Genomic DNA, 12,203 nt, shown 5'->3' on the forward strand with positions numbered 1-12,203 from the left:
ACGAAGACTCAAGCCCAGGCCTCTTCTGATCCGGGACCTAAATCTCAAAAACAAATGCTTAAAATGGCGGAGGACTTACTAACTATGATTAGGGGTTCACATCCCCCTCCAGACAAAAGGCCAAGACAAGAATTTGGACTATGAACCCTCTGATCAGGCATCTATCTCTTCAGTGTCTTCCTCTGAACAGGATTATACTTTCCCTCCTTATGAGGATTCTGATGCTAAGGAATCCATTCCTTCAGCTTCTCCCCCAGAGGATTTTTCTTTTGGCGAAACTTTACATGACATGAGGGAACATCTTCACTGGGAAGGACAGGAGTACTCTGAATCTAAGAGAAGGCTTAGGGATTTCCTTCTTCCCCAACACAGACCCCTGGCAATTCCTCCTATTTTGGATATTGTGGATGATGTCTTTTCTGAGGATAATTTAACTCCTGACTCCTTTCCTCCAGCCCCTGCAAAGCCTGATAGATATTACAGAGTCCCTGACTCCCACCAGTTTCTTTATAAAATTCCTACTGCTGATCCAGAAACCATTTCTCAGGGTCCTAAGGGTGTTAAGGCCACCACTGCTAAGAACCCTATTCCGTCAGATAAGGATTCTAGAGCTTTGGAGAGATGGGGCAAAAAAGTGTACACTTCTGCTACTTTATCCATTAGGGCTTTAAATTGTCAATTTCATATGCTAAAATATCAGCAATTTCTTCTGTCTGTTATGAAACAAAAGCTAGGTACCATTTCTGCATGTGCAGATAATAAGGAATTACATGATTTGATGCATGCTACTGAGCAGGTGGGGAAACGTACCTTACACTGTGGTTTTGATGCTTTGGAGGCCTCTTGCAGGGCGGCTGCCACTGGCACGGACATTAGAAGGCATGCTTGGTTAAAGGAACAAAATTTGCCTGATCAAGTGAAAGCAAAGTTACTGGATGCTCCTGTTCAACATAATGTTTTGTTTGGGTCTAAGGCTGAAGAGGTGATAAAGAAAATGGAGGATAAGGCAAAATCCATGCAAACGGTTAAGGATTTCTTACAAGTTCCGCCCCCAAGATTTAGCAGAAATTGGCCAACTAAAAATTGGTCCTTTCCCAGCTCGGACAGGCCTCAGAGGGGTAGATATAGGCGCCCCAGAGGAAGGGCCCAAGAACAGAATTCTTATAGACCTAGACAGTGGAGTGCTTCCACCCCCAGGGGTGGAGAGGACAGACCTCAATCGTATAGGAAACAGGCTCAATGACTCCCCCTGCATGGCTCTAGGAACCTCTCTCCTGGAAGCCCCTCTAGGAGGAAAACTCTCTCTTTTTCACCGAAATTGGACTTACATAACCCAAGACAAGTGGGTTCTGGATGTAGTTTCAAGAGGTTACAAATTCCACTTTCATACCTTGCCAGCGCTAAACGGATGGCCAGACCTTCAAAAAAACCAATGGGCAGAGGCATTAAACCAGGTGGGATCCCTCATGGCTATGAGGGCCATAGAACTGGTTCCACAATCAGAGACAGGGTAAGGTTTCTACTCAAGACTCTTTCTAGTTCCCAGAAAACAAAATTCTTGGAGACCCATCCTGGATCTGTCAGTCTTAAATACTTTCCTGGAGATCCCAAAGTTCAAGATGCTTACTCTGCAGCAGCTCCTGCCAATGTTGAGCAAAAATGCATGGATGGTGACATTGGATTTAAAGGAGGCTTACCTACACATTCCTATCAGACAGGAGTGCAGAAGATACCTCAGGTTCATGGCAGGCTCGAAACATTACCAATTCTCTGCGCTGCCCTTTGGCTTGTCTACTGCACCCAGGGTCTTCACCAAGTGCCTGGCACCAGTAGTAGCTTATTGCAGACTCAAGGGAATTCAAATTTACCCTTATCTGGATGACTGCCGTATTCAAGCAGACAGCAAGGATGTCTTACTCCAGCACCTGGAATTTGTTCAAAATCTACTCAAGTACCTGGGATTCACTGTGAACATAAAGTCACATTTGACACCCACACAACAGATAACTTTCCTGGGTGCTCTTTTAAACACAACAACCCAGATGGCATTCCTGACATCCGAAAAACAACAACAGCTGGCTTCAACTTTCAAAACCCTGGCGTTAATGTCTCAGCTAACTGCAAGGAAATTCCTGCAGGCTTTGGGTTACATGGCCTCCTGCATCCTTCTCGTACCATATGCAAGACTGCATATGAGAAAGATACAATGGTACCTAAAAAGCGTATGGTCCCAGCATTGTCACAGTCTAGACACAGAGATTGCTGTCTTGCCTTGCCTGCAAAAGGAATTCCATTGGTGGGCCATGGCATGTCTTCAAAACAAAGGGAAAGCCTTCAGTCTACCTCCAGCCTACCAAGCGTTAACCACGGACGTCTCGGATTACGCATGGGGAGCCCACTTGCAGGGGAAAGGCCTGCAAGGTTTTTGGACAGAGGATCAGAAGCATCTACATATCAATTTAAAAGAGATGTTAGCTGTGCAGAATGCCCTCTTGGCTTTCAGGGATCTTCTACAGCCAGGGCAACTACTGATACGGACAGACAACACCACAGTTATGTGGTACATAAACAAGCAAGGGGGTTCACACTCCTACCCCCTTTGCAGACTAGCCATGGCTCTATGGAACACAGCACTAGCTTGCAAAGTGGACCTTCAAGCTCAGTTCCTGCCAGGGAAACAAAATACTCTGGCAGACAGCCTGAGCAGGAACCTGTCAGACCCACACGAATGGATGCTAGGCACCCAAATATTCAAGATGATTACAGAAGCCTTGGGCTGCCCAGATTTTTGCACAAGGACATATCACAAACTAGCATGGAAAGTGGATGCTCTTTCATTCAGTTGGAGGAACCTCTCGGGGTATGCCTTTCCTCCTCTACCTCTTCTTCCACGGGTGTTATTAAAGATAAAACAGGACAAACCCAAGATGATTTTACTGGCCCCAAATTGGCCTCGACAATTTTGGTACTCAACACTGATGAATCTATCCCAGGAGCCTCCTTGGATTCTACCTCAGATTCCAAATCTTTTGTCCCAACACCAGGGCCAGGTTCTGCACTCTCATATCAAAACTCTCAGCCTGGCAGCCTGGCGTATTCAGGGTCTATGATTAATCCTACCCTTTCCAAACAGGTCATGGATGTTATCTTAGAAGCCAGACGGCCTAGCACTAGAAAATCTTATGAAGGTAAATGGAAGAGATTTTGCACCTGGATGTATGCTCAGGACTCAGATCCTCTCATTCCAAATATTCCATTGATTTTACATTACCTGACAGACATGTTACATAAGGGTTTATCCTTTTCCTCCATAAAAATACATGCCTCCGCTATCTCTGCACATTACAATACAGATCCTCCAATTTTTTCACATCCACTTCTGAAACAATATCTCAGAGGAGCAAAGAATTTAAGGCCCCCTAGGACCACCACCCATACCTGCTTGGGACCTCAACTATGTTCTGGAAAAACTTACTCTGCCTCCTTTTGAGCCTGCTGCCACGTCTGATATAAAGTATTTATCATGGAAGACCGCTATCCTTCTGGCTTTGACTTCAGCCAGGAGAGTCTCGGAGTTACAAGCACTCATGGCTGTGGAACCTTACATTATTTTTCATCAAGACAGGGTTTCATTAAGGACTAACCCTACCTTCATGCATAAAGTGGTTTCTAAAGTGGCTTTAAACCAAAGTATTCACCTGACAACTTTTTTCTCCAATCCACAAAATAAGGGGGAGATGATCTTGCATTCTTTGGACGTGCACAGGCAGCTTAGTTTTTACCTGGACAGAACCAAGGATATCAGAAAAACAGAACAACTGTTTGTTTCTTATGCAGCAAATTCCCAAGGCAAGGCTATTTCAAAACAGACCATTTCTAAATTGATTGCTCATGGAATCAGATTTTGTTACTCTCATCATGGAAAACAAATCCCAGGTAAAATTAGGACTCACTCCACCAGAGCTGCTGCTACTTCTGCTGCTTTTCTCAGGGGAGTACCTACCAAAGATATTTTGGAAGCTGCAACTTGGAGTTCAGTGCATACTTTCTCTAAGCACTATAATCTACCTCTTTATTCTAAATCCAGGGCAGGCTTTGCTTCTGCAGTCTTGCAAGGCCTTCTAGCCGCCCCTTCTACTCAATAACCTCCACCCTTTATCTCAGCTTTGGGATTCAACCCTACAGTGATGACTGCAACAGTGAAACACGATGAACATAGTACAGTTGTGTACACTTACCATAAATGTAGATGCTCGAGTGTCTTCACTGTTGCAGTCTGGGTTACCCACCCCCCTGTCCCCTCTTATTCTTTCATTAGTGTGGTTCCCTGCTTCACCCTTCTTCTGAGGTGTATTTGCTACAGGGTATGGGGTTTGTTGTATCTTACTTTTAGCCTTTACTTTTGGGCACCTGACATCTGGGGCAAGAAAAACTGGAGAACATGGCGTCGGCTGGGAGCTTTGTACCCCTGGCACTCTGACGTCAGGGAGGATGACTGCACAGCCGACGCCAGACCCAGACTTTGGGATTCTGGCCGACCGAGGTCTGCCTGCCGGCAGGAAGAACCCTACAGTGATGACTGCAACAGTGAAGACACTCGAACATCTACATTTATGGTAAGTGTACACATCTGTACTTTGTTGTGTCTTTCGGCTTTTCCCAGTTAGGGGTCGCCACAGCGGAACTCCGGTCCGCTAATGATTGGCAGTAGATTTTTACGTACCGAGTTGCCGGCCCTGACGCACAAGCTTCAACGAAGATACGCCCATTCACGCATGTCTTCACACAGAAAACGCTCTAGCTGAGAGTCGAACAGGACAACATCTTACTGTGAGGTGATAACGCTACCGCAGCACCACAATTAGAGCTATTTAGTAAAAGTATAAATCTCCCCTAGTTAAAGAATGGGACAACAATTCTTACTGCTGCATATGAGCTTTACTGGAAACTGGGGTGACATTTTACACACTGAAGTTTCAAGAAAACCCTTTAGTTCAGTCCTAACATATGTGTAACAAGTCCTGTGTGTGTAGTCTTTCTTGTAATAACCATTTATCTGGAATTGTTTAAATTTTGTATTTACATATGCTTCCATCTACTTATGTATGCCATGCATGATTGCTTGTCTGTAAAAAAAAACAAACGAACAAAAAAAAAAATGATCTTTTCCTGAATTTGGTTAGTTTGAACCAGTATCCTTCCCTGTTAAATATACATGCATACATAAATAAGTAAGTAAAGGTAAATTCTTATAAAACTATACATTCCTGTACAGTCATGTACCCTTTGAATTGTCTGCTAAGAGCTTTTACTGGATAGTGATTTGGGAAGGTTGAATGAAGAACTTTACTGCTGTTCACCCTGTTTTTATATTGTAATAAACATGGAGAATATGCCATTGAATGTGTTACTATGGCAGTAAGTAGCAGTATGTAATCTCTGACTCCTGTAATGTCAGAAAAGGTGCTGACTCTAAAAGCTTCTGCCTACGTGGGCCAGGATGAACAAAGGTCTGGCCAGAAGTAGGATCCCTGGAGCTTGGGCAGCAGCCCTTTCAGTGGCTGGACTGACTAACATCCTTTAATGGACTTTACAGGAACAGTAGGTGTTCATTGTATTGTTTACTGTTGTAGTAATGATAAATGTTCAATCATAGATCACTGTTGCAGTAGTAGCTCATGCTATATGGGTTATACCCCACTGCAGCTGGTTGGCTTTCCAAAGCTAAGGGCACTTCCATGTGCTCCAACTGTCAGGAGCTTGAGCAGAGATCCGTTTCACGACAGTTGGAACTAAAAGCTTCTGCGCTTCTGAGCTTTTTTTGCTACCAAAGAGAGCACTACTTCATCAGGTTCCGTGGAGATCTCTGTTGGCTACTGATCTTCCAGAGCTGGGTAGATAAGTTCCCAGTTGGGAAAGCCTTTCGGTATATTTGATTTTGAGGAAATTTTTTTTTTCTGCCAAATGATGTGTGTAGCTAGGAAACTGAAATAATTAGGGCCTGTCATTAATTTTTAAGGAACTTTTGTATGCTTGTGTGAACCTTTTGTGAAGAAAGGTTTTTCTTTTGACTCAAATTTTACTTGGATTTGTAAGTTGTGTGTGTTTTGTGCAGGATAACGTGCTTGTGGGGAACTGAGTGGTCTACTTACATCAGTGCCACCTGTTCTTTGCTGTGCACTTTACTGACTCATCCTGATGTTTTTCCCCACTTTTGACATGTCTTTGGTGTGCTAATGAAGCAACCTCCAGTCTTTGTGGTAGTCCTTTTCCCTGAACACAAAAAGAAGACTGTTGTAAAAGGGTCTTTTGGTGTCAGGTCAGCTCGTATTCTGTCTCATCTGCTGCTACAGGTGACTACTATGGCCACTTGTTCCTAAGACTGCCCATCTTTTTCTCCCTAGTCCTCTTGGTGTAGCTTTTTTAGTCAGCAAAACTGGGTAATGGCCACATACTCTGGTTGTAGGGATGCCCTTGGTGAGCAGGGGAGTAAAATTTTTGCCAGTGTCAGGGGAAGAGTCAAGTGAAAGGTCTGCACTTGGTTAGAATAGGGGAGAGGACCATTGTGCCTACTATGAGGGTGAGTGTGGCTAGTGATAAAAACTTTCAGCATTCTGTAGATAGGGATAATTTACTGGGATTTGCCAAGGAACTTATTAATGCTTTTTCTTTGCCCTCTCATTCTTCAGGTAAGGAAAGGGAAACAAATCCATTCCCCCTTCTGGCAGGGCATATCAGTCAGAAGAATGTACACTGCATGGGGATGGTTGTAGTTTAGGAAATTCTTATTAATCAGAATATTCTGATTTGGAGGAAGGTATTTCCTAACTCTGCTGAAGAGATTTCTTTTTCTGTTAGTCTATCTAAGATGAAGGTGGTTTTTCACTGGGACCAGTATGAAGTTCTGTAGCTCAAAAAATATATTAGGAGCTATTACAGTTAGAGATGTCAAAAGCTACGGCTGTCCCTCCTGTCTTCCCTGCCTTAGAAAATGTTTTCCCATTGTTTCTACCTTACTCTGATGGGATAGTCTCCTGCCCAAGTACCTATTTCTAATCCTAAAGCTGATCCAGCAGTTATTTGTCATTCCAGATCTGATTCTGTTAAACAGATTGTGATTACTAACCCCATTTTGCCTGACAAGGATGGGAAAGCAGTGGATAAATTGGGGAAAAATGTATTCCCCACCCTGCCCCCTATTCTCTCCCGCCCCCAGTGGTCCCACCTTTATTACACTCACAAACCCCTCCCATCTTTCCAGTAGCCAACCACAGCACTAACCCAACACTACCTCCTCCATCTTCCCACTACTATCACACCTCCTCAACTAACATGTACAAGCATACCTTACCTATGCTCACTTCATGCACTCTCCTTGCATATCTTACATCCTACCAAAGCTCTATCATTCCTGCACTCAACCACTACCACGGTACTACTACTCACACCATCACTCATGTCTCACCCTCACTCAACTCCCCTCCCACCAACTCGAGAACCATCCCTATGCACCCTCTACATATTCTACCAAGTATATTACTCAAACATAAAGCATCCCTACAACTTAACATAGTAACCCTCCCACCATACCTAATACCCAAAGAGCACAATCATAAAGTTTCCCTTATAAACAAACACATTCAAAAACTGAGAAAACTAATAACCTCATGCATATCAAAACTAGCCCTAAGTGGAGATATCCACCCCAACCCTGGCCCTACCGTCTCCAACCCCAATCCTCATAATCAGAATAGAAACCACAACTTCTCCCATATTACAGACAATAGAAAGCCAAATGACTTTCTTCTACTAAGCCTAAATATTAGAAGTATATCCAACAAAGTCCATGAACTCCATGCCACCATAGACTTGTACTCCCCAGATATAGTCATCCTGACAGAAACCTGGCTAAAACCTCACATTACCAGTGAACAAATACTCCCTACACGTTATGGCATACTAAGAATAGACCGGCTAAACAAGAAAGGAGGCGGTGTAGCTATAATCTTTAAACAGCATCTAAACATCCAGATCTTAAAATCATCAGCTCCACAAATAGGCAATGAAGAAATAATATATACCAACTACAAAATAAACCAAAACAAAACCATCAACATAATTGGATGCTACTTCCCACCTGGCCAAAACATCCCTCCACTAGAAAACCTCCTCAGCTGGTCTACCCACCATCTCCCCCAAGAAACTATCATTTTAGGTGATTTCAATATTGACTGGCAATCCTGTTCTGGCAACCATCCAACCCATCATGTAAACCTTCATGGCTTCACCCAACTAGTCCAGTCGCAAACCAGGATAAATAAAAACTCCAGCAAGCACACTACCCTGGATTGGATACTAGTCAGTAAGAGCCCCCAGTCATATATAACAGGCTGCTTATCAGATAGCCTCAGTGATCACTCCCCAACATTCCTACTGAAAAATACCTATACCAAGCTAAACCTGTCGTCTACCATCAGATACGTAAAAAAATAAACTTTAACCCACTCACATTCATCTCATCCCTCAAAGAATGTAACTGGAATCCTTTAAAGTATCTCAGTCTTGATGACGGAGTTGAATTTTTTAATAATACCTTCCTGAGCATCCTTAATTACCATGCCCCCATAACACTTTACAGAATCAAAGCACAACCCTCCCCATGGCTACAGAAAACCACTAAGTCAGAAATGAAAAACAGGGATAAAGCCTGGGAGCACTGGCGCAAAACCAAGACCCCCTCAACTAGACAGGAATTCCTAGAACTACACAATAGAGTCAAAAAGCTAATAAAACAGGACAAATTCCAATACTACCAGTCTGCCCTAGACTCCTCCGAACACAGCCCCAAACAATTCTGGTCCTCCATAAACTCCATCCTCCACTCAGGTAAAGTCAGTACCCCTCCTCCTAACATCCCTCACTCCTCAGAAAATATTGCTACCTCATTCAACACACACTTCACACAAACCATACTACCACTAGCTAAACAACACAACCCCCTCCCCTCCAACCCACACCTTCAACTACTAATCTCCCCACTGCCTTCTCTTTTTCTCCTGTACCTACCTCCAACATAAAAAACTCTTAACTAAACTTAAACCCACCAAATTAGCAGCAGACAACCTCCCAAGTGAATACCTACAAATCGCAGCTGATGCTCTGGCCTACCCAGTATCCATCTTGATTAACCGATCTCTGTCAGAAAGTTATGTTCCCACACTATGGAAAGTATCACATATAATTCCCCTCCACAAAGGCGGACCCACCACAGAACTAACCAATTACCACCCCATAGCTATTCTCTCTCCACTCTCCAAAATACTAGAGAGATGCATACACTCTCAGGTCTCAGACTACCTCCTTACTAACAACCTCCTTTCCAATACTTAGCATGGTTTCCGACCAAACCATAGCACCACCACTGCCTTACTCTCCTTTACTAACACTATCCTTCAGCATAAAAACAATGGCTATCTCTCCTCTGCTACTTTCCTAGACCTATCTAAAGCATTTGACATGGTCCCACACAAACAACTTATCTCTGTCCTCAATAACCTATCCTTCTCACAATCAGTCACCAACTGGTTTCAGAGTTACCTGTCTGACCGCCAACAGTCGTTTTATGGCAGAATGACATATCTCCCCAACTACCTGTCTCCATAGGGGTTCCCCAAGGATCCATCCTTGGACCCCTACTCTTCTCTGTTTTCACAAATAATCTAGCCTCTGCCACCACACATGGCACACTCATACAATACGCAGATGACTCGACCATCATCTGCTCAGCCCAGTCCCTACCCAAACTGCAAAAAGTCACACAGGAAGCCTTTTCCTCTGTTGAAACTTGGTTATCCAATGCCCAATTAATACTCAACCCAAACAAAACTAAACTACTCATCTTCCAACCCACCAAACATACTCAAAACAACTCTCACTTGAACATCACAGCAAAAGGCAACACCACTATATACCCAACTGAACACACCAAATTGCTAGGAGTGGAAATAAACAATAAACTAAAATTTGACATTCACATATCCATGACCATAAAAAAAGTCCACAAAAAACTAGGAGCGTTATACAGAAATAAGCATCTTCTCACCAAAGCAGCAAAGATTTCAATAGCAAATTCCCACCTTATCTCCACCCTACTTTATGCCTCTCCAATATATACCAACCTAAGGCAATGTGATCTAAACAAGCTAGAGACCTGCTACAACATAATTGCCAAATTCGCCACAGGGGCATCCTACCGTAGTCACTACTGTCTCTCACTTGCTGAACTGGGCTGGCTTGAACTCCCTCACCTCCTTCAATGGTATCAACTCTCACTCGCCCACAAACTAGTAAACCATCCACTAAATGTCCCATCCCTCCAGAATCTACTCCAACCCTATCGCACCACCAGACCACTAAGATCCAGCAACAAAAATCACTTGCAGATCACTAAAGCCAATAACTCTGCTGGTGAAGCACTATTCTCTTGCACCATAGCCAAATTATGGAACTCCCTCCCACCCACAATTACCTCCATACCATCATGCACCCACTTCAAAACTTTACTAAAAGTGCACCTAAAAACATGCTGGCTATGCCCTTGCAACTCCCACTCTAATATCACCCACCCCATCCAACCACTACCTTTCTTTCTACTCCACTAACTACCTTGATTATAGCAAGCTCAGATGCTCATAAGCCTAGTACTTATACAGCAGGAACTTCTTATTTTAACCTTTTGTTAATGTCTGTTATGTACTTCACAGATAAAGAATCTAGTTGTCTACTGATGTACTATGTTCTTCATCTGTAAATATGTTGTAAGTAATTGCTATGTAAATTGTTAATCGCTATGTAATCCAATGTAGCTACTGTCTATTTTAACTGTGGAGCTTTTCTCCCTGGGCCTCCGCTGAAAATGGACCTATGTCCAGTCGGACACTCCCAGTCAACAAATATAAATAAATAAATCTTTCAGTACTTTACTTTAATTTCAGAATTTTAAACTTTGAAACTTGTATGCTAAAGTTTTTGTTGTTATCCTTTGAGAATATGCAGAAGTTAATGGCTAACCCTACTACTTCTGAGGTAAAAATTCATTGAATGCTAATGTGACAGCTGTTTTTCATCTGACTGAGCATATTTTAAAGTGTGCCTATGATGCTGCTAATTCTTTTTCCACCAATTCAGCATACCTGCCCTGCGAATCTCCATTCCATTCCATCTTACCTGTAAAAACAATGCTTCAAACAAGGCCTTCTAAGAAAGTGCCTTCAGCCTTTACCATAAGGGAATCTTGGTTATGTTTTAGAAAAGCAGGTAGTCATGATACTTCCGATGTGCTGATGCCCAGGTGAGAGAGTGTCCACCTGTCCAGGGGGGTGAAGGGTGCAGAGTTCTAGAAGTCAGGCCTTAACTATGGTAGAAGTTCCAAGAAGTAATTGGTACTGCAGCAGTGGTCCTATCTGAAAATTTAAAATTATTCCTAACACAACAGTGCTTTTCAGTTGCTGCTCAAAACATTCCTCATCATTTCTGTATTCATGTAATATGTGATATAATTTTAATATTAGATAATGTGAAACTGTCTTTGCAATGGCAAGTAACTATATATTGTTTATCGCCTTTTCATCTTTTCTTGCTTGTTGCAGTAACGGAAATGGTATTGTCTTTGAGATTGAAAGGTGATGTCTGATTTAATGTTTTTTTTTTTTGCTATGCTACATAGCTGACAGACATGGTTGGCATGGAAGATTCTGTTTGCACAGAAGAATCAACGAAAGATGTGAAACGTGCACCCAAAGTTAAACGAGAAGTTATAAAATCTGCACCAAAAATTAAACGAGAAAAATCAAGTCCAAAGGTGGCCAAACCAAGAAAAAACACGAGTGGAAAAAAATGTAATAATGCCATAAAAACAGAAACGAACATAAAAGCAGAAACAGAGAGCTTTATGTGCAGTGATCTGCCTTGTTCAAGTCTTCAGCAGCCTTCCTTAAATTTTCAGCAGTTTGGAGTTGCAGTCATAAAAGAAGAAATGGGTAGTGATTTCACATGTGAACCTCCTTTAAAGAAGATAAAAACCTCTGAATACCCTGATGGAAAGCCAGTACGACCTTTTGTAAATCGTTCAAAAATCCTTGGAGATGCTCAAATGAACTGGGATATTACGCAGGTACTGTAATCAGTTATAATGATCATCAGCA

The 12,203-nt window shown here is 42.7% G+C and overlaps 1 protein-coding gene across 1 annotated transcript in view; it reads left to right on the forward strand.

Moving 5' to 3' along the window:
- The window catches only part of SRBD1 (S1 RNA binding domain 1), a 2,028,107-nt gene that overhangs the window by 196,789 nt on the left and 1,819,115 nt on the right, over positions 1-12,203 (forward strand). Inside the window, exon 4 of the mRNA XM_044059932.1 lies at positions 11,726-12,172. Coding sequence (XP_043915867.1) covers positions 11,726-12,172 — 447 coding nt within the window. The remainder of the gene's footprint in view (positions 1-11,725; positions 12,173-12,203) is intronic.

This window comes from Protopterus annectens, chromosome 1.part0, assembly GCF_019279795.1.
Source record: "Protopterus annectens isolate FY-2018-M chromosome 1.part0, PAN1.0, whole genome shotgun sequence".
Lineage (NCBI taxonomy): Eukaryota > Metazoa > Chordata > Ceratodontiformes > Protopteridae > Protopterus > Protopterus annectens.